This window comes from Oryzias latipes, chromosome 21 (assembly GCF_002234675.1).
Source record: "Oryzias latipes chromosome 21, ASM223467v1".
Taxonomy (NCBI): Eukaryota; Metazoa; Chordata; class Actinopteri; order Beloniformes; family Adrianichthyidae; genus Oryzias; species Oryzias latipes.
Window position 1 is genome coordinate 16,598,169 of NC_019879.2, and position 22,647 is coordinate 16,620,815.

At 38.9% G+C, this 22,647-nt stretch overlaps 2 protein-coding genes across 3 annotated transcripts in view; one reads left to right on the top strand and one right to left on the bottom strand.

The window, feature by feature from the left end:
* Positions 1 to 805, top strand: part of LOC101161278 (glutaminase kidney isoform, mitochondrial-like) — a 28,792-nt gene extending 27,987 nt beyond the window's left edge. The window contains exon 18 of the mRNA XM_023951206.1: positions 26 to 805. Coding sequence (XP_023806974.1) covers positions 26 to 173 — 148 coding nt within the window. The 3' untranslated portion in view covers positions 174 to 805. The remainder of the gene's footprint in view (positions 1 to 25) is intronic.
* A 1,051-nt stretch (positions 806 to 1,856) lies between these two features.
* Positions 1,857 to 15,488, bottom strand: LOC101158490 (signal transducer and activator of transcription 1-alpha/beta). 2 transcript variants are annotated; one of them, XM_011489603.3, is made up of 23 exons: positions 15,130 to 15,478; positions 14,499 to 14,643; positions 14,318 to 14,413; positions 14,158 to 14,235; positions 13,886 to 13,964; positions 13,708 to 13,796; positions 12,129 to 12,280; positions 11,855 to 12,016; positions 11,475 to 11,567; positions 9,059 to 9,118; positions 8,923 to 8,952; positions 8,752 to 8,842; positions 8,587 to 8,628; positions 7,443 to 7,526; positions 7,233 to 7,334; positions 6,989 to 7,124; positions 5,475 to 5,515; positions 5,033 to 5,109; positions 4,790 to 4,929; positions 4,046 to 4,222; positions 3,889 to 3,952; positions 3,752 to 3,809; positions 1,857 to 3,539 (listed from the first exon to the last, which is right to left on the bottom strand). In XM_011489603.3, exons 1-23 carry the CDS (start codon positions 15,255 to 15,257, stop codon positions 3,423 to 3,425), a joined length of 2,241 nt encoding a protein of 746 aa, XP_011487905.1. In that variant the 5' UTR covers positions 15,258 to 15,478; the 3' UTR covers positions 1,857 to 3,422. The 2 variants fall into 2 exon arrangements, with proteins under 2 accessions (XP_011487905.1, XP_020568771.1); XM_020713112.2 differs by lacking the exons at positions 1,857 to 3,539; positions 3,752 to 3,809; positions 3,889 to 3,952 and having other exon boundaries at positions 4,046 to 4,140; positions 15,130 to 15,488.
* Between the last annotated feature and the right edge of the window lie 7,159 nt (positions 15,489 to 22,647).

The following is a 22,647-nucleotide window of genomic DNA, read 5'->3' on the forward strand; positions in this document are numbered from 1 at the left end:
TAAGCCATTCCTTTTCATGGTCTAGATGGGGAAAAACACCAATGGATGAGGCAATGCTTTTTGGCCACCATGATGTGGTGACCATCCTGCAGCAGTACCAGGAAAACTACAGCCCGCCTGCAGCTCCTGATGGACAAGAGAGGACGGAGAAGAGCCTGGACAGCCTGCTCTAGACCTCGTCTACAGAACCTTCAGAGGCTTCTCCATGGGACCTTTCATGAAGCAAAAAAATATATATATATATTTAGATGCTCAGGCCTCTGAAACATGCAAGTCATTGGTGTGTTGTTTAAAATGGTGTGCTTTGCTTTTTGTTTGTCTTAATTACAATGTGCACGTGTGTGAGCACTGAGTGTGTAAGCTGCTTAACATCTGATATCTGAATATCTGTGATCTCGTGTTTACAGTATCAGTTTACTGTAGGCTCATCATTAGTACACATACTGTGTCAAAGGTCATTACTTTATTTAAAGTTTGCCTTGTTCTCTACCTGCTTATATTTGGGTAATAGCACCACTCTTTGTCGATGTTGTAAGATTGTGAGCTGTCGTGAAATTCTGCTGTAATTTATTTTTATGGGTATTAGGATTCTTGGACCTGATTGACCTCCAGATGCAGGGTCACTGCTAAGATTGTTTCTGTGAATGCTGCAAGACAACCAGCAGGTCTCTGCAATGCCTGGCCATGGTGAATGTAAGAAACATGTATTTATTTCATAGAAACTTGAATTACCAGAGAATTCATCAACAGACTGTACAATGTGTGAGTTTTTGCATTTTGATTAAAGTTCTTTTCTTACCGTTTACACTGTATCTTTTCTTGGTTTGTTGTATCATGAACTGTTTTACCAAGAAATAATAATGGTAATGCTTTATTATGTATCGCTTTTCTTTATGGCTTCATTAAAAAGTGATTTGTAGTTGCATTAAATAATTTCTTAAAGTATTTTCTCAAGAAAATAAAAAATAAAACATTTATTTTTTATAAAGTTGAAGGAATTGAAGTTATAAATATCTAAGTGGTTGAAAAAGGTAGACTACCAGTAGGTCATTCATCTTCTATCTTCTCCACTATCAAATATGAATGTTGCTTTATCAGTTTGCTGGCTGACTCATGAAACATAAAACCGATCCAGATTGAGCTTTTTTTTCAAATCATTGAAAACAGTTAAATTTGGAACAAATGTTCATGTCTGATTTGTTGAAGAATTTTCCATCAGGGATGAATAAAATATCGTATCTATTGATTCATTTTCTTAACCCACTATCCCTTTTGGGGTCATGGGTTGCTGGAGCCTGTCCCAGCTACTGTTGGGGCGGGGTAAACCCTGGACAAGTTGCCAGTCTGTTGCAGAACACACAATTACTCTGGTACACATGCACAATTTTAGAGAAACCAGTGAACCTACCAAGCATGTTTTTGGACTGAGAGGGGAATGCGGAGTGTCCAGAGAAAACCCACTATGCACGAGGAGAACATGCAAAGCTCCACACACAGAAAGGACCTAGCCTGGATTTGAACCAGGGCCTTCTGACCATAAGAAGGTGAGATGGCTAGCTACCACCCACTGTGCAGCCCATCTGTATCTATCACATCTATTGTATGTATCCCTCTATTCTTTCCATCCATCCAAATGCAAATGCACTTTCTGAGATGTCAAACTCAGAAAGCAGGTCAAAAATGTAATATCTATAAAACTAATATACAATTCAAAATAAGATCCATCCGCACAATGATTGTTTGCAGTGTTTGTATTTGTCTCATTGTGTCATTCAAGGACTTAACATTCCTTCATCAGAGGGAACACTGAGCCTGAAGTGATGGGACATAAAAACAGAAAGAAAGCACGCTAAAGCAAAGTTTAAATAAGTTCTTTTAATACAAAGAATACACTTGTGATGTAGAGTTTGCGTATTACAGCATATTACAAATATTTCACAACATAGACAATGTTCTTTTTTCAGTGTTGCTGATATCAAACAAAAAGCAACCTGTCTAGTTGCATGTAAGCTTTAGCTTTAATTCAGTAAGTTCATTACCAAAAAACAAAAGGTATAGCAGATTTTTTGGGAGCTATTGTTTAGAACACGTGATCCCTTCAGGTTTTAAAATGTGTGTGGGAGACCACCAAGTAAATTTGACGAGGTATTCTAAAATCTCAAAGATATAATGGGGAATCAGATCATGTAGGGTTCTAAAAGTGTGAACTAAAATGTAAAACATTTTTCGAAAATTAAACTAATGCTGTTTAATCAATCTTGTAAAAGAATTGTTGGATGTACTTCAAAGTAGCTCAGGTCTTACCCACAAAAGATGAAACAGTATCATGTTCTGCTATAAATTGCTTTGAACAGCATACAGCATATTTACCCACCTGGAGGTGTTAACACTGCGGCACACTTATTTTAATGTAATGTATGAATACATCATATATTTTACTATGTTTTTGTACCGTAATCTAAAATATGTGGATAATTTACACATACCACATGGTAAACAAAATCTCAATAAGGTCTAAAATGTTCTGGTAGCCAAGACAAGTGACAATAACCATTTTTTTCTGATCAGTTTTGTAATGGTTCTCACAAAAAAATGAAAATAAATTTACATTCTTTTTCTAGACTTAAATATTTACTCCACTAATTTGTGGAGAATTTAGTTTTGAATGATCTCATCACCCCTTTACTTGCTGCCCTCCACTCACGTAGTTTTAATTTTGGGATCCATCTTAAGGTTTTTGTAATTGTTTTCAAAGCTTTTAGTAGTTTGGCTCCATCACAATTATCAGCTCCAGAAATAAATTTAACATCTTCTACCCAGCTTCCTCTAAAAGTTTCAAACTCCAGACTTTGTGCCAGACTTTTGCTCCTAAATGATTTAGCGGTTTCCTTCTTCACATCAGAGCTGCTGTAACATTTTCTTGCTTTGATCCTTCACTTAAAATCCACTTCTCATCCCTGGCTTTTAAACACAGCTGTGTTCAACATTAATCTTAATGTAGTTTTACTTTTGAAGTTTTTTTGTTGTTGCAATATTGTATGGCTGTTTTGCTAATGCTAATAGAGGCTCAAAATTGCTAATAGAGGCTGTTTCTACTATTTTGTTTTTATTATTGTTAGATTCTTATTGTTTATTGTAAGATTGTTAGAAAAGTTTAAAACCAACACAAGATTTTCATTACATTTTAAACCATTGAATAACATAAAAATCCAAATAACATTTCTAAATATTAAGAAGATTTTGTAATATTTGTCTCCTTAAAAACTGTGATAAAGCAATGGTATTCACAAATTACGCAGAGATTTGTGCTTAACAGATAAGGATTCTCAGTGTACCGTAATCTGTTTTTGATTCTATGGCCAATTATAGCACACAAGGTGGTAAAAGGAAGATTATGGCATGTTTATATAAGCTGTAATATTTTAAGACATGAACATATCCATGTAGGGAATTCCTCCATACGGAAAGAAGACGGCGTCAGATTCAGAAATGCCGAGTAAATCATTCAAGATTTCCTCCTGACCAGCATCAAGATTGGGCTAAAAATGCATTAAAACAATACAATGATATATTTATATATAATAGTTACAATTATATATGTTAAATAAACAAAAATTGAAACATTTAAGATGATAAAAAATACTCTATTTATTATAGGAAATACAAGATTTTTTAAAAATGTCTTTTACCAAGGGTTGCTTAAAAAAAACTATAGACTAATGCAGGTGTCAATAAAAGGACAAAAACTCACAATGTCAAAATCCATGTCGGACATCCCATTTGGTGGAGAAGGAGGGGGTGTTGTTTCACTATAAAAAAAACTAAACATTAAAATTTTGTTTTTTACAGTTTGCTGACTGAAAGAATGGTCACATCTAAACGACTTACTCTGAAGTAACGGTGAGTATTCTCTGGACGTATTCTTTCATATTTATCTTAGGAGCCCCTGGTTCTACAGAGACAGAGAGAAGAGAGTCACGGTTTGTGACGATATCTGCATGTTTTAAGAGGAAAGTTGAAGAAAAGATTACGGAAGTCACAATACCGGATTCCTTGGAGTATTTTCCAAACACCTGGTCTTTGGGGATGTCGGGGTAAAGATAGATTAGAGGGTTACTTGTCTTTCCGCGCGCTGTCAGACTGTAACGGGTAATGACATGAGGCAGAGACAAGAGTGAAAGCTCCTGCCTGGTGTAGGGCTCAACTGAATGAACGTGGGCTTCTGCAGGAATAAGCAAAAGTCTGCATAAAATGTATGCAACATCACCGCAGATAACTGAATGCAATAAAAAAATTAATTATAATTTGTGCACAATGCTTTCTCAGTTTACAGGGGTGTGTGAAACTAAAGCAAACAGAAAAAACAAATTTATTTATATTGCACTTTTCTTGAGAAAAAAAGTGTTTGGCAATGTATGTTAATATTACATAAAACTTGATAAAACATGGAATAAAATGTGTTTCAAAAGTTAAATATACAAAATTGTAACAGAAAATATCAGGATTAAAAGACCCTTTGGAGCACCTTTACAATAGATCAAAAGATGATTGGAGTAGGAATTTATTTAAACTCAAACGAGGGAAAAAATGCACACAAAGGTGAACAGGTGTAAACAAATGCTGCATTTGGCCAAACCACGGAATTAGAACCATAAGTAAACCTGACATATCACCACATGAGATATGTGTTCATATTTGTCCAATAGTTCATACACACCAAACTATATATTTTTGTGACTTGACTTTCCATACATCTGCATCCATATACAAAAAAAGGTAATAAAGGTACCTCCAGTGGAGCTATCCACCCAGCTGAAAGTGATGGCTCCATTCTTCACACTCTCACTGAAACGAATCAGGAATGTTCCATTGGGTTTACCCTGCAGCAGGAGCTTGGTTCTTCGCCTGCTTACGAATCCCATGATGTGCCTGAAATCAAAATTTAGCAAAAAAAAAAAAAAAAAGTTCATAATTAGCCTCTCAGTACACGCTAACAAGAGCGTAGGCCTGATGTACTTTTGTGAAGTCTTACCCGTCCCGCCAAAGATCAGCCAGGTGTTTTTTGATTAAACTTAGAATTGCATCAATCCAAATCCAGGCACTTTCATTCTGACACACAATCAAAAGTCACCGTGTTATGCCAATGAAAGACTGTAATAAATATGATCCTAGTTTATCTTTACATCACAATTTTTAACATAGACAAGAAAAACCCTTAAAGGTGAAACAGTTATAAAATAGTATTTCACTAGAGAATATAAATCCTCTTTATTAGAAATTATTAGAGCTAAAATAAATAAGTTATTAGGTTAGTAAAGTTCCATTCTATTCTATTAGTGATGGAAGAGCAATCTAGCATTTATAGTGCGCTGGCGTAACTTGTCAGTTTAAAAACTTTCAAGCATCCATGCATTTGCATTAAGACGCTAGGACAGTCACATGTCAACATTTTTCTACCAACTCCTCCACCTCACCTTGGAGAACTTGCCCCAGTGAACAAGGTCATCAGGATTATCTGTAAAGAAACACAACTGTTACACCATATTGTTAAGTTGCATCCTTTGAGCCATATGGTTCTGTTTTCTTTGTGCGCATCTCTTCTTTTCTCTTTTTCTTTGCAGGAGCTGTTCTTCTCAGACCTGCTGATTGATGTTGGTTGATGAGAATCAGAAGATTGAGACCAGCTGATGGTTTTAGTTTGATCAGCTAGAAAATCTCAATACTTGGCTAATGTTACTTTTTGCTTAGGTTTACTCGTTTTTCAGTAAACAATCTCTCCTTATGATTTCAAATTGCTTAGCTCTTGTCTATTGTTGTGTAGAATCTCTTCAATAAGCAAGTATTTTTGAAACTTTTGATCCCATTGTTCATTGGCATTCAGTCCTTTCTTACTCTGTCTGAAGCTACAGACACACCGGGAATGTGATGCAAATTCAAGAACGCGCTAAATGCGGGTTCTTGAATGTGCATTTAGCCAATGCTGTTCACACTGGACAATCAGGGAAGGGCTTCTTATTCTTTTTCTACTGTTTACTAGCATATATCCACCACCAACAGTTGGAAGAGGCTTGGTGATGTCAAAGTGGTTAAAATTTCGTGAATCTTGCTCCAGGCTTTGTCTTTCACAGCTCTATTCCGATATTTGAAAAGTTTTGTGTGATATTGGCCACGCAAAAAACTCAATTCTTAATTTCTCCTCCCTGATCAATTTTCAAACGCTTGGCACTTTCCATAAATTAAAAGGAACATACATCACTACCAAATCCAAGTCCCCTGATTGGTTTGACCTCGTTTAACTTGCATCATGTGTTCAATAGCTGCGCGTTTCTTACATAGAGCCGAAATGGTCGAAGAAACGTGAGTAGTTACGCATGAACGTGAGAGTTTTCATTCTAGAACCCCAATATGTGTTATTACACTTTTCATGTGAAGTGGCCGCACTGGTAATGCAGCTTTAGTGTTTTACTGAGTTAATTATTGTTACAGCCCACTCCCAATAATGAGCTCAGACAAGTTCAGAACACAAAACCATCCATTTTCAACCTATAAAGACACAAGCTGATAATAGCGGGATTGTCCTTAACATTTCGTAGCTTCTTGCTTGTTTGCCCTAGTTTTTCAAACCTCATCTCTAACATTCCTGATTTTGCAAAGACCTATGTTTTCTTCATTTCTTGAAGTGCTGTCAAAGTCTATTGTTAACCACAAAACGTTTATAGAATTTTTAAATGGGTTTGTGTCTTAAATTTTTTTCTTTTGGCTTCTTTATTATTTCAATGTCTTTCTTTATTTGTCTGCTTCTATTTTAGAGCTCTGGGTTTTTAGTTTTAATTTATTTACCTTCTTTCACATTTTATAAACAAATTTTTATTTTAAAAAATCTTCTTTCTGCTAAGATACACTTTCAGCCAAACTCCAGATTCTACATGCATATTGCAAGAAAAAAAATCTCATTCTCAAAGTGTACGTTGAACGAATAAATACTGACCCACTAGTTTTTCTTTCAGCATGGAGAGTTGGTCCTCATCGAGTCCTCGTTGGGCAACAGACAGAAACTGCCAGCTGAGGAGCTGTGAGAGATGCTGCCAGGACAGAGGTGGAGGTTCAAGGAACAGGGACAGGTTCTAAGGGACAAAACAGCACCACTTAAGAACATCTTATGCTAAAAATAATGAACAAGTACATGATTGGATTGACTGTGCTTTTTTATATAAGCCCTGTGATCCATTTACCATAGATTTACTGGTGCAAAGCATGTTCCACCACATGATGGAAGCCCAGGCACTGGGAACCTGACTGCTGCTGGTGATGACGACCACAGGAAGGGAGGTGGTCTGCAGCAACATCAGAGAGGAGAGGTCAATAAAAATCTAAAACTAGCACCAGAGAACATTTGCTTTTCAACACTGACTTGAAAATTAAAAAAAAGGAATTTTATTCACGTTAATGTTATAGGTCTGTCCGTTGTGATGCAACACCGTCTCAAAACGAATGATGTGGAGGTCTTCTGTGACTCCCAGATAACTCTGACAAACAAGGAATACATATGTGTAAAGTGATGCAAACACTTTTAGTTAACCTTTAATAAAAACAGTTGGTACCTGCAATTTACTTAAAGAAATACAAATATTTTGTGGCCTGTTTTGTTTTTAGTTAATATCACTTAAACTTCTTTTTTTCTCTCTTTACCTTCTGGGTTATGATAAATGTATTCATGCATGCATTTTTAACTGGCTTTTAGCTGAAATTAAGTAATATATTTTTGATATATAAATTATTTTATGTATAATACCTTGTTATTATTATTATTATTATTATTATTATTATTATGTTTTATTCAGATCATGCCCTTAATGAGATCAGTTGTGTCTAATTTTAGTGATTGTACATGTAATTATTTATTTTATTTTATTTTATTTTGATCTTAGTTTTTACTTTTATAAAAAAAAAAAATCAAGTCTTATCTTTATGGGATCCTCCTCATCAGTGACTATGGTTTCCTAGGGAAAAAGGTCATTGCAGTGGGATCTTGATTGGGTGGAGCCCGTAGTGACACCTCTCTGTTATCATGATCTATTAGTGAGAAAATCGTTTTCTCACTTCAGTCTTTAGCCAAATTTCATTCTTTCTTCGTTTATGTTTTCTACTCCCATGGAGGTCTGGGGGCATTGTGTTTGTTCTTATATTGTTTCATGTGAAGGTTTTTGTTTTGATTTTTAAGTTTGAAAGTTATTCTAAGTCTGTAAAGCATGTTGTGTTACAAATGTATGAAAAGTCCCTTATGAAAAAAGTTTATTTACTTTTTTTTAACAATGTCTTCAAAGGTTTTTGTATGATTTTGCTGTTAAATGCTACCTAAACCAGCATGTGCTTAAATTAAACTGATTATTTTTTAGCTCTTTTGAGCCTTTATTAGCATTAGCATTCACCAAATCTTAACGAACATGACAACCACGGATTTAGCATTGCTCGTTTCTGACTCAGGTTTAAGACTTTGTAAGGCAAAGACAAAAAAAGCCCAACTTGATTGAACGCAATTTGAATTAACTATTGTGTCTTAATGAAGCACTAAATGGGTTCTCTTACCTCATTTGTGCCTTTAGACTTTGATTTTTTTTCTTTGAGAGACTTTAGAAGAAAATAAAAAGTTAAAAGCTGCAGAAATTCATGTAACATCACACGCAAAACACAAAAAAGGTATTTAATACTTGATAGTATTGTATAGAAGTTTTAGTTTGTGAAGACTCTTACCATGTGAGCAAATTCTGCCATTAATCCTCCACCTGGAGTGTCTACATCTAGCACTTTACTGTCGTCCCTGGTGAACTCAAAAAGACGGGACCTGCACAAAGAATACTATTTACTGACAAAACTCTCAAACAGTTATGACTAAGTACCAAAATGGATTCTTATTTCGCTCACCCATTTGTTGTGTTGGGTTCTTCAACATCCCTTATTACATTAAAACATAAGAAAAATGACCTTAATTCAAAAAAATGTATTTCAAATCTGAAATAAAAATTTGTCAAAGCTCTGAACCAACTGTTCTTTGACCTACCTGGAAAATCCTGGTTTGACTTTAAGCAGGAATTTAAAGTCAGGTAGGTTGGCCAAGAATCTAAAATTTGAAAATATTTTTTGGTAAAAATCTTAAAAGCAAAAATTAAAGTAGAACAAGTCATCTTTGATGGATCCCCCTTCATGGCTACTGCACACCTAAACTGGCCTCTGTGATTATTTTTTAACTTTCAGCATTTAAGAAAAAGCTACTTAGCAGCAGTTTTGAGTAACTTTTCCTCTAAGAACTTGGAAAAACACAAAGAAACTTTCTTGACATGAACTCTACGTACTCCCTTTTCTGGTAGCCATTTCTGATCAGCATAACTTGGTTGCTGTTCACCCACACAATCCACACAATCCACACAATATTGCTTAATTGTTTGTATTCATGGTGACCAACCGAGGTAACAATTCTGTGTTTTCTCATTTCTCATATTAAGAAATTTACCCCTATAACCCTCAAAGCCCAGGGACCTCTGGACTGCTCCTACAACTGATTTCATACTAACAAAAATCAACAAAACCTCTAGTAGAAGACTTTTATAGTTTCACTGCACCAAACTTTTCAAGGACAGCTGGCTTGAATGCAAAAACATCCAAATTTTCCTTCAGCGCTTGCTAATTTCTACCACTTACTTCTTCTTTTTTTCAGGAATATTGCTTTCTGGTCTTCATATTTCTATTTTTCATGTGATCTTGAATAACTGAACTGTCTCATTGGATGTACGCCTCCAAAGCTCTGTTTTTGGCTTTAGCTTGATGTGGCTTGGTGTGACTCCATTTACACTGCACTTGGGATTTTTATGTTTTCAGGGCCCAAACTGCTGCAAGTTTGTGTGCTTAAAAACAGAAATAAAAGGGAGACACAAACTAACAGAAATGGCTGCAATCATTGTTTCAAGGAGCCAACGCTAAATAGAGGAGACAAAATTTCACCATTTCTACTTATTTAAATACTTTGTATTGCCAAAGCAAAATATTATTTAGACTTAGATTTCCATAACTAAAGCGGAAAATTAGTAGATCTTTTTTCTCATCCATCCATCCATCTTCGTCCGCTTATCCGGCACTGGGTCGCAGGGGCAGCAGTCTAAGCAGAAATGCCCAGACTTCCCTAAGACTGGATGCCTGAGCCACCTCAACTGGCTCCTTTCAATGTGGAGGAGAAACGGTTCTACACCGAGCTTCTCAGCCCATCTCTAAGGGAGCACCCAGCCACCCTACGGAGGAAGCTCATTTCAGCCGCTTGTATTCAGCACCTCTTTCTTTGAGACTCAGACTCAGAATTGAGAGCTTTGCTTTTCGGCTCAGCTCTCTCTTCACCACAACGGACCGATACAGCGACCGCATAACTACGGACGCTGCTCCGCCTGTCAATTTCACGCTCCGGTCTTCCCTCACTCATGAATAAGACCCCAAGATATTTAAACTCCTCCATCTGGAGCAGGAACACTCCACCCACAGAGAGATGGCAAACTTCCTTTCTCCGGTTGAGAACCATGGCCTCAGATTTAGCAGTGCTGACCCTCATCCCAGCCGCTTCACACTCAGCTGCGAAATGCCCAATGCATGCTGGAGGTCCCGGCTCAATGAAGCCAAGAGGACAACATCATCTCCAAAGAGCAGAGAGGAAATCCTGTGATCCCCAAACCAGACCCCCTCCGGCCCCTGGCTGCACCTAGAAATTCTGTCCATAAAAACTATGAACTGGAGAATCAATGATAAAGAGCAGCCCTGCCGGAGTCCAACGTACACCGGGAACAGGCCTGACTTACTGCCGGCTATGCGAACCAAGCTCTTACTCCAGTCGAACACCTTCTCCAAATCCACAAAACAGATATAAACTGGATAAGCAAACCACCACGAACCCTCCAGCACCTTAAAGAGGGTGTAGAGCTGGACCACTGTTCCACAACCAGGACGGAAACCATACTGTTGTTCCTGAATCTGAGGTTCGACTATTGGATGGATTCTCTTCTCCAGTACCCTGGCATAGATTTCCCAGGCTGAGGAGTGCAATTCCCCGGTAGTTGGGACACACCCTCCGATCCCCTTTTTTAAAGAGGGAAACCACCACCCCTGTCTGCCAGTCCCATACAGTTCTCAAATGCCAGGCGATGCTGCAAATACATGTCAGCCAAGACACTCCTGCAGCATCCAGAGACTTGAGGTACTCAGGGCAGACTTCATCCACTCCCGGAGCCTTGCCACTGAGGAGCTCGTTCACTAACTCAATGACTTACACTTCGGTGATAGACAGCCTTACCACAAAGTCCTCATTCTCTGATATTTTTTCCCCATTTTAACTTGGACACTTTTTTCAAAGGGGAACTGTCCTAAAAATATGATGAGAGTTGACAGGTGTGAGAAAATAAAATCTGTGGGAAAATAAAGCAGGAGAGTAACTTTCTTACCTAACTGTCACTGTGAAGCGCACCCCAAGCTTCAGGATCAGGGGACGAGGTGTTAAATTCTGCATGAAAGGCTGTCTCTCAACCACCAGAGCACTAAAATGGTACATCAAAACACTTGTCAGCATTAGGCTCACAATGCAAAATTTAAACAATGTTATTTAAATAAATAATTTTGTAAATCTGCCAATGGGGTAAGAAAAATGGTCTTAAAAAAATCTTATTTTAAGAAAAAGAATAGTCACCAACTAAAATTATTTTTCTATTGAAAATCTTTTTTTTTAAAGGTTTTTTTCTTGGAAGAAAGAAAATAAGACTCAGATTCAGTTTGTGCATGTCGCTGATGTTCTGAATTTAATTCAAAGATTTGAACTTTGTCTCACTTTTCGATAAGTCTCGTTATCAGCAGCAGAGTAAATTTCTCGATCTCTGCAACTGAAGCAGAGAAGCTGGAGGTGTCATTGTTGCTGTATGTGTTGCTCTGCTCCTGCAGTTTTTGTAGCAGCTCACGGACTCTGAGGAGGACCTCAGCAACATTCGTAAACCTAAAGAAAAGGACAAGAGCAGACACATATCTGACTGTGTATTATGAATGCTGCAACTAATCAAATTATTCATCCCTTTTACAAAAAAATTCTTAAAGATACCAATCGTTACCAATTCTGCAGAAGCTCCAGGGAGGTGTCAGTCGGACATCCAATGCATGCAAGCTGATTCCTACGCTTCCACTCAGGCAGCTCTTCTTCGAGGAGCGTTTCCTCTATTTTAGAAGTCTGGTTTAAAATGCTTACAAGCTGTTCCAGCACAAACTGCAACAACAAAAGAAAATTCATGAACCTTTCCATGTTAATTTTACACCATTACAATCAGATGTTATCATTTGATTCATGCAATTTGAGTCCATTTTTGTAGGATTTTATTTGCTAAATCTTAAGAAAGGCATGCCTGAGCCACCTCAACTGGCTCCCTTCAATGTGGAGAAGAAGCAGTTATGCTCCGAGCACTCCGCGGGTGACTGAGATTCACCTATCTCCAAGAAGGAGATATCCTATCCTATCTATGTAGAATCCTATCTATGTAGAAAGCTCATTTCAGCCGCTTGTATTCGGGACCTCGTTCTTTCGGTCACGACCCAGAGCTCGTGACCATATTGTATATATTGACCGGTTTGGAACGAAGATCGACCAGTAAATTGAGAGCTTTGCTTTTTGGCTCAGCTCTCTTCACCACAACAGACCAATACAGCGACCGCATTACTGCGGAGGCTGCTGCGATCTGCCTGTCAATCTCACGCTCCGGTCTCCCAGCCGCTTCACACTCAGCTGCAAACTGCCCAAATGCACGCTGGTGGTCCCGAAGCCAACAAGACAACATCATCTGCAAAGAGCAGATAGGAAATCCTGTGGTCCCCAAACCAGACCCCCTCCGGCCCCTGGCTGTGTCTAGAAATTCTGTCCATAAAAACTATGAACAGAACCGGTGATAAACAGGTCTGACTCACTATGCGAACTAAGATCTTGCTCCGGTCATACCGGACAGCCCTCAGTCAGGTTCCCCGGACCACATACTCCCAGAGCACCCTTCACAGGACACCACGGGGGCACGGTCGAATGCCCTCTCCAAATCAACGAAACACATATGAACTGGAGGAGCAAACTCCCACGAACTATTCCCACTCAACTATCGGACGGACTCTCCTCTCCTCTCCAGGACCCTGACATAGACTTTCCCAGTTGAGGAGAGTGATTCCAGGTAGTTGGAACACACCCTCTGAGGTCACCCTTCCTAAAAAGAGGAACCACCACCCCTGTCAGGCTGAGTCATATCAAGACCATAAATTGGATCCCAGATCGCAGTTCCCCCAGGGTATGTGTCAAATGAAGAGAACAGCTAATGGAACTTTAACTTAAAAATACTGCAGAGAAAAGTGATAGGATAAATTATATCTTTCAAATGACATTGGATAAAAACATTCATATCCTGAATTTTTTATTTAAATATTGCACTATTAAATATTATATGGGGTGTCGTTTGTAAAGCTGCACAGTTAAGCAGAGGAAAATGTTTAAAAAAAAACCTTGATAATTGGTCATGGACTCTTTGAGGAGTTTAACATGAAAGAAGAGCGCCATCTTATGGAAAGAACTTGATATTGTCACATGCAGTCTTAAAGCACTTTTGTCCAGTTCCTGCTACTTTCAGTTTGGCTCAGTGAATATTATTCAAAAGCCCTTACCTGCTTTCTCTGATGTATAATGGCAGTCTGCTTCACACATTCCTGCTCCACCACAGCCCTAGACTGAGCCAGTCCTGTGTTCTGCTCAACTGGTAAAAACAAATAAAGCAAATTGATCAAACTATATTTTTTTATTTTGCTCTAACTGTTTCTTGTTTTCTGATTTTTCTTTCCTTACCTTTACTTGGCCATGTCTTTTGTATGAAGTCAAGCTTTTCATTCAGGCTCTCCAGGATCTTTGTTTGTTTCTTTACTTCCTGATGTTCAAGACAAGCAATAAAAAGTTGAGATCTGCTTTCCTTAAAGACCCCCTCTGATGAAAATTGTGTTTTTGGTGTTTTTTTAAATTATTTTTCTGATGATGGGGTAAAGAAAACTTTAAAATAGATCAAAAGATGATCTGAGTGGGACTTTAAGACTGGAATTCTATCTATTGTCCAAAAAATTTACCAAGACTCTTTGTTTCAGGTCAGTTATCTGGTTATCCAGCTCTTTCCACTTTAGCTGCATTCCTGGATTACTACAACCCTAAATGGATGAAACAGTAATGTTACAAGAGTTGGTAATGTGTGTTTTCATTGCTTTCTGCTGCACATATACAGCATCCTACCTCTGTTGAATTGGCTGATGCCAGAATTTTCCTTTCCTCTTTTAAGCATTCAGAAAGAATCATAGCCATCTTCAATGGCTCATTTTGAAAATGCATCTAAACAAATGCAGACACAAAGTGAGGAGACAGCATGATGTAACCATTGTAAATGGAAATGTAAAGAATATATTGTCTTCCCTACCAGCAGGTAGTTATTCATCCATAAAAAATCTGGTCCTTGCAGGAGGATTTTCCCTTTAAGCAAGATGTTCCACTGTTCCTCCGAATGCTTCAGGAGAGCATGTAGGCACATGACAGCTTTGCTCTCATCCACGGCTGCTGAGTCCCTACACAACAAACCATCGAAAATCATTATTTTACATTTTGCTAAAAATCTAAGCAGTTGACAGAAAGCTTATTATTAAAGCTTATTCATAATCATCAACAACAACAACAACAACAACAACAATAATAATAATAATAATAATAATAATAATAATAATAACAATAATAATAATAATAATAATAATAATAGCATTGTCTTGGAGGGGAAAAAAGATACTTTTCATACTTTCATACTTTTTTACGATCTTAGTTTCACCAATTCTGTTTCAACACCAGGAAAAACCACAGTAATGCGGACAGAAACTGGATCAAAAATAGTTTCCATTGCCATACTTTCCTTTTTAAGTAGTCTAGATATTTTACTTAAAATAAAAATAAAGTGTAGTGTTGTGCCTTGTGATTTAAAAACTAAATAGCAGTCTTAGTTCCAATATGTTAAAAAAGTAAAGATGGCTGGATAGTTTTCCAACTTGGTAGACGGATCTTACCAGTCCTGGCTCTCGATGCAGGCGCTCAGCCAGTGGCGGATCTCCCGGGGAAACTTGCCCTCATACAGCTGACTGACCGAGCTCTGCAGCGCGAAGTCCAGCCGCAGCAGCTCCTGCCACTGCGCCATCACCTACTGTTGTTCCCAGAGGGTTTGTCAGTTTAATTCTTACTTATAAAAATGATTATAACAATAAGGAGGAATCCAAAGAACCGATTTGAATATTTGAATAACTACACAATAGTCATTCAAATAATAATAATAATAAAAGAAAAACTAAACTAACAAACTAACATATTGTCTTGCTCTTTGAATCAAGACTCCCACTGTTTCTGGAACTTCAGGTTCAACATGACCTGGAAAGGAGGGGTGGAGCCGTCAAAAATCAACGCCCACTACACCACGTGATTCTCCGTAATCGGCATGACTCAGTCAATCAAGCTAACAAGTTACTCTGCCGTTCCTGCTTTCAAAATAAAGCCTACATTTCACCTTGTATTTTTCAATAATTCAATTTATAAATTTTTTTTAAATAACACTTTAATTTTATAACTTTTTAATTCAATACAAAAATGTAAATGTCTCAATGTAAAATGTTTAACTTAACCCTTATGTGGTGTTCGGGTCTGTGGGACCCGTTTTCATTTTTTATCAAAAGAAAAATGATACAATTAATTAATTTTTCAAACTCAGACTCACTGACCTTGGCTCATTTTCTGTGAAGAACATATATCAGAATACATTTTTAATGACCACACACCGTATACCCCCCCAACACATTTCTATTACATATAAGATGTTCGGGTCCACTGGACCCGGGGCTAATAGAAGTGTGGAAATTGATGTTTTATGTACCTACACTCTGTCCTCCACCTGTCTGGGCCTGCTGTGTGTGTGTGGGTGTGTGTGACCAGTGAGAAAGAGAGAGAGAGAGTGGCAGAGAGAGAAAGTTTCACTGTAAATGTGAGTTCTGTTTCTACACCTGCGGTTCCCGCACAAGGTTGCAACATTGTTAAAATAATTCAAGCAACAACTCTGTTTGCTCTCGTTCTCCCGCACATTTGACATTTAACCATTTGACTTTCTTGCGGGAATCTTTAATATCTCGCTCTTTATCTGCTACAAATTGGAGGCGGGACACGTTAAAAATAGCTTTGCCAGTGTGGTTTCTTATCAGAACTGATCAAAATGGCCAAAAGACTTTCTGCGCAGAGGGCCCTGGAATTGATTTTAGAAGAGAGAGACGTTTTTGATGATGATGTAGAGGGAGACGATTCAGAAGAGGAGGTTTCAGAATTATAGGCTCACATTTCTGAAAGTTCAGAGTCTGACAGTGACTCATGATCGCCCATGATCGTAAGATTGCATGATCGTAAGATTGCAGGTTCAATTCCCGCCTTGCACGCCCATGAATCGAAATGTCCTTGGGCAAGACACTGAACCCCACCTTGCCTCTGGTGGTAGGCGGGCGCCTGTGTTTGGCAGCGGAACTGCCACCAGTGTGTGAATGTGTGTGTGACTGGGTGAATGGGTCTGTGACTGTAAAGCCCTCTGTCCTTGTTGGAAGAAAGGCGCTATATAAGTATACGCCATTTACCATTTACCATTTAGATTGAGCATCAGCCAGTTCCAAAACGAAGCCATCAGCACCCAGCCACAGGACCAGGCCGTCAGCAGCCAGGACCATGTGTTGTATAGGCTAGTGGCTAGAAGGCCATGTGTTCAATGGGGCTGATGTGTTGTCTTGACTAATAGGTTTACTCTATGTGTTCAGCTTGTGTTGTACAGCTGAGTGGGTTCAGTTTCTGTGTTCAAATAAATAAAAGTCAGTAGTTTTGAAAACCCTTGCTTCACTTGAAAATTTGTTTCCACTCATATCTTGATTTTAATTGATTTTCTTTATCACGTTTTAAATAATGAGTTATGAATGTGATCTAACAAAGGTAAAGGGCAAAAATTAACCAAATATACTGATTGTAAATGGATAAGGTAAACATCTGTCGAGTATTTTAACATCAAAGTGTTTGATTGTGAGGCATTAAAAACCACAACATGCAACGGGTCCACCAGACCCACGAACACTGGCTGAGTAACAACAATATGAACACCACACAAGGGTTAATTGGTGGGATGATCAGAGGACCTCCTGCACACCTGTGTTATCTTGAAGACCCGCTCCAATGAGAATTGTACAAAAAATGCTGTTTGAAAAAGCCTGTAGTCTTTGTGTAGAAAACACAACCACCAGGCCACGAGCTCCCTGCTCCACTCCATTCCGATGCATACACCTGCAGATAAATAGATCAGAGTCTGTCTTTGTTTTCTTTGTATGAGCTAGTATTTGGCTCAAAACTGCACGCCTGGACAGCTGCAAGATTGCTCACTAATGTTTGGTTGGGGTTGTGAGGGGCTGAAAACTAGCGGTAGAGCATGTAGACAAAGGGACGATGACAAGTGTAGGGAGGCTACACTGTGCCAACAGTCCTGCCCACAATTTAGAGGTGAATTATTGATGAACTCCTGCTGCTCTGCAGAAACGACATCCTAGAAAACAACACAGGCTTTTTGATTTAGCCTAAAAACGACACCATCACAATCAAAAGAGAGCTGGCAATGCTTCAAATAGATAAAGAATCTGAGTCTGAGAACCAAAGATGAAAAATGTTTCCTTTCCTGTTCTTTAAGAATCATAAGTTCTCCTGTAGTAAAAAATGGCTTAGTTGTTTATCCATGAGATCAAAAGTATACACAAACTTAGTCATCCCATGCTTTCAAAGTAAGAAACATTTTCTCAAAAGGAGAAAAACTGTATAGATGTGATGTAACTAGCACTCGTAAAAATTTTTGCTATTCAATACACAGCTCTGCTTTAAATCCCTATTAAATCTTCAATTTGAAAAATCAAAGTTTCTTGAAGGCAGCCAAATAAATGTAGCTATTTCTATAAATGTGACCGTACATAGCATCAGTGTCTAGAAAGCCATCTTCCAAACTCAGCTTCTGGAAGAATTGTCGTGTGTTGGTTGTTGCCAGGTCTTTCAACTGGAGTTCAGACATTGCTTGGGTTGGGAGCGTTGGGCGCTTCTCTGGAGATTCATCTCCCACTGAGGCATGAAGTGAGGTGAGGATTAGCCTCGTTTCCTCCACTGTGATGAGGGGATCAAAAAGTGCTGGAGCAACAAACTCCTGTGAGAGATACCACAGATGCCCTTTGAACTTCTTTAGGGCTGCCGTAGCTAAGTTCAAGCCATATGGGGTGTAGGGGTAGGCTGTAATTGTGATGAGAGAAGACTAAACTTCAGTCTCATTGAGGGATGGGTAAATGTTGTTGGAATTGGAAAAAACATTTACAAGGAGAGTTTTTTCAGCTATTCCAACAAACTTAAGGGCTTGGAGCTGAAAAAATATTAATTTGAAAATGTAGCCCTCTGGAAGGACCACCCTACTGTACATATTTTATTTCTATATTGGGATTTTGATCTCTTGATCAACAGGTTATTGGATGAAGACAGTCAAACCACAGTACAAAAGTCTGGTCTTCTACATCTTTTAGCCTAAATAAAAATAGCAATTTTTTTTTCTGCGAATGGTGAGATGGCTAGCTTAAATTGCACCTGTAACCAAACAAACCTAACTATTGCAAAGCTAAAGGAACAAATACATAAACTAACTGCAGAGCTAAAAGTAAAGGAAACACTCCTTGAAAGCGCTTTTGGAGTAGCTTCCAAACAGTCGAGAGTGATCCTTGAACTGTCGGCTGCCCAGGACACTCTTCCTATGGACTCTGCAGAATGTGCTCGGCCTTTTTCCTGCTCCACACCAAGGAATCATCCATCCTGGACTGAAGTGGTTGTCAGAGGCACAAGGAGATCCCAGATAAGGCAGACATCGCCTCCCCATCTTGCATTGTCCAACCAGTTTGATGTGCTGGCGGAAGACGAGGCGGCCATCTCTACTCCTGGGGGGCCTGGTGTGCAACATGATCCATCTCCCCCTACGTTGGTACTGACGTCGGCCCCCCTTAATGGTGCAAAGAGCAATGATAATGGGGGGCCAAAGACAGCTGCTCCATCCACCTCTTCCAGTGCCAGGATGAGGGAACAATCCACAAAAACATCCCAGACATCAAGTGGTGACACTGCCCCTGCCCACCGGAGGATCAAGCTCCTTCAGGATGCGGTGGCCAGGCGGTCTGTTGGCCTCCGGGACCAGCCACCATTGGTCCAGCCCGGAACTGTGCCCCCAGCCCCAGGAGCAAAAGCAAAGGACCAGGAGGGAGTGACTGCTCCGGCTGAGGCTCGTTCCTCTCACCCCCAACCACTATTCCCCCAACCACCCTGATTGTTGGTGACTCTATAATCAGGAATATAAGGTACATCAATGCCATTACCAGATGCTTCCCTGGGGCCAAGGTGAAGGATCTTCTTCAAGAGCTTCCTGATGTTCTGTTTTCCCTCCCAACCAGTGTCATTCGGATTATAGTTCACATTGGAACCAATGACACAACACTCCAACAATCCGAAATCACAAAAGGGAATTTAGGGAACTTTTCACTCTTTTATCCAATACTGGGAAATATGTTTTTATTTCCGGACCTATTCCCACACTTACTAGAGGATCTACACGTTTTAGCAGGATCCTCTCCCTCCACACCTGGCTGCTGTCCACCTCCCATACGCACAGGTTTGGTTTTATTGACAATTTTAACCTTTTCTGGAATCGCCCCTCTTTTTACAGACCAGATGGACTTCACCCTAGTCTACTTGGTAACAGTATTTTAACAGCTAACATTCAACATACTGTTCATTGTTTGAAAGAGGATTGACTGCCAGCTTCCTTACCTTCTCCAGACCCTGAACCCGGATCACACCAAATCTCTGTTCTTCCCCTAGGCCCCCTTCATGGGTTATTATCCAAACCCCCAATAACACCTGCCACGCTTCCCATACAAACTATAATAACAAACCGATCTACAACTCAATTAAAAACTTCTAACAGGATTTATAAAAACCTAAAAGCAATCCATATCCAAAATTTGAATACCCTTCATAAACCTGAAAACAATAATCTGCTTGAATTGAATCTGGCACTTTTAAATGTACGCTCACTATCAAACAAATCATTTCTTATCCACGACTTAATTTTAGATCATAACCTAAATGGCCTGTTTTTAACAGAGACTTGGAATTGTGGTTCTACTGGTTCCCTGTCTGAAGCGACTCCACCCCTTTTTTACTTCACAAGCAAAGACAGAAAACAGGGTAGGGGTGGGGGAATTGCTGCTATCCTGTCTGCTTTTATTAGTTTTACAGAAAAATTGTTTCATGAATACACATCTTTTGAATACCAGGCCATTGTTTTTAATAATCCCACTGTGTTGTGTTTGATAGTGTATAGACCCCCGAAGTGTAACTCATCTTTTAATTCTGACTTTGCAGAGCTGCTTTCAATTATACACTTAAATTTTAGTAGAATAATTATTTTGGGTGATTTTAACCTGCATGTGGACAACCCATCGGACCCATATGTCCAAGAGTTTTTAAACACTTTAGCAACAATGGATTTTACTCAGCATGTCAGTGTTCCCACCCACAACAGGGGTCACACACTGGATCTTTTAATCACTTGTGGCCTGATGGCCACTGTGACCTCTGTTGTGGATGTTGGTATTTCAGATCACTCGTGTGTGTTTTTTACTATCAATGGCTCTGTCACCCAAAGACTTCCAAAGAGAACTGTTAGAAGGCGTTGTCTACACCCTGAAGTGGCTGCAAACTTCACCTCACATCTGGAACACAACCAACCAAACACTCTGAGTTTGTCTGTTGATTTATCTGTCCAAAAATTCAATAACAAGCTCATATCAATAATGGACAAAGTCGCTCCCTTAAAAATAAAAACGGTCAAAGCCAAAGCACCCCCTCCTTGGAGAACAGAGGAAACCAAGAGACTTAAGAAAATCTGTTGGGTTGCTGAACGAAATTGGCGCAAAACAAAACTAACAATTCATTACCAAATCTTTAAGGAGAAACTAACCCAATACAAAAAATTTATTAAACATTCAAAGCAGGAATACTATTCAAAATTAATAGCTGACAATTTTTCTAATCCAAAGATTCTTTTTTCCACCATTGACAGAGTAATCAATCCGATCTCTTCCAGCCCATATTCTACTTTTAGCAGTTTAAAATGTGAAGAGTTTGCGGTCCACTTCACTCATAAGATAAATAACATTAGATTTAATATTACCCAACGACCACTAACAGTTCAGTCTGTAGCATTCTGTTTGCCTTTTAAGAACACACTAGAGAGTGTTGTCTTGATTGATGCTGCAAAGCTTCATAAAGTGATTTCCCAACTTAAGAGTAAAACCTGTTCTCTGGATCCCATCCGCACCTCTCTTTTTAAGTCTGTGTCTTCATCCTGTGAGGAGGAACTCCTGAACATCGTCAATCGCTCTCTTTAGACTGGGATCTTTCCCACATCCTTAAAGACTGCTATAGTGAGACCCACTCTGAAGAAGAGCGGTTTAGATGTTTCAAATCTAGATAATTACCGACCAGTGTCAAACCTGCCATTTTTAAGTAACATTTTAGAAAAACTAGTTTTTATCCAACTAAATGATTTTATTAATAAAAATAATATTTTAGAAAAATTTCAGTCTGGTTTTAGATCGCATCACTCCACAGAGACGGCGCTCTGGTTATAAATGATCTCAGGTCCAATTTTGATGAAAAGAAAACATCTGTTTTAGTATTGCTGGACCTGAGTGCAGCCTTCGACACACTTGACCACTCCATTCTTCTAAACAGACTGCATGACATGGTTGGGATCACTGGAACTGTGTACAGCTGGTTTGAATCCTACCTCACAGGAAGAGATTTTATTGTTAGTGTAAATGATGCATCATCTGGGAGGCACGGACTGACATGTGGTGTGCCACAAGGTTCGGTCCTTGGCCCCACACTTTTTAACCTCTACATGTTGCCGCTAGGTGATGTCATCAGGAGACATAGCATAAACTTTCATAGTTATGCTGATGACACCCAGTTATATGTGGCTGTGTCTCCTGATGACATGGGACCCATTGATGACCTTTTAAGTTGTGTTTTAGATATTGAAACATGGATGGGAGAGAACTTCTTAAAGCTCAATCAAGACAAGACTGACATTTTAATTGTTGGTCCTGAAGCTGAGAGAGAAAGGGTCCAATCCTATTTATCAACTTTTAATCTGAATGTGTGCAATAAAGTAAAAAACCTCGGTGTGATTTTAGATGCAGATCTTAACTTTGAAGCCCACGCAAACCAAGTTACAAAGACTGCATTTTATCATCTTAGAAATATTGCCCGAGTGAGACCCTTTCTCTCACAAGCCAGTGCTGAAATATTAATCCATGCTTTTATAACTTCTAGGATAGACTATTGTAATGCTCTTCTTTCTGGTTCTAAGAGAAATACTATAAACCGGCTGCAGCTTGTTCAAAACTCAGCTGCACGCCTTTTAACCAGAACCAGAA

Excerpts from the sequence above, each read along its gene's own strand:
- LOC101158490 (XM_011489603.3), bottom strand. The coding sequence starts at position 15,257 with ATGGCGCAGTGGCAGGAGCTGCTGCGGCTGGACTTCGCGCTGCAGAGC. Across the intron at positions 12,017-12,128 it reads CTGGAGCTTCTGCAGAATTG|GTTTACGAATGTTGCTGAGG; the intron begins GTAACGATTGGT and ends CCTTTTCTTTAG. Across the intron at positions 5,516-6,988 it reads GCTGAAAGAAAAACTAGTGG|ATAATCCTGATGACCTTGTT; the intron begins GTCAGTATTTAT and ends GTTTCTTTACAG.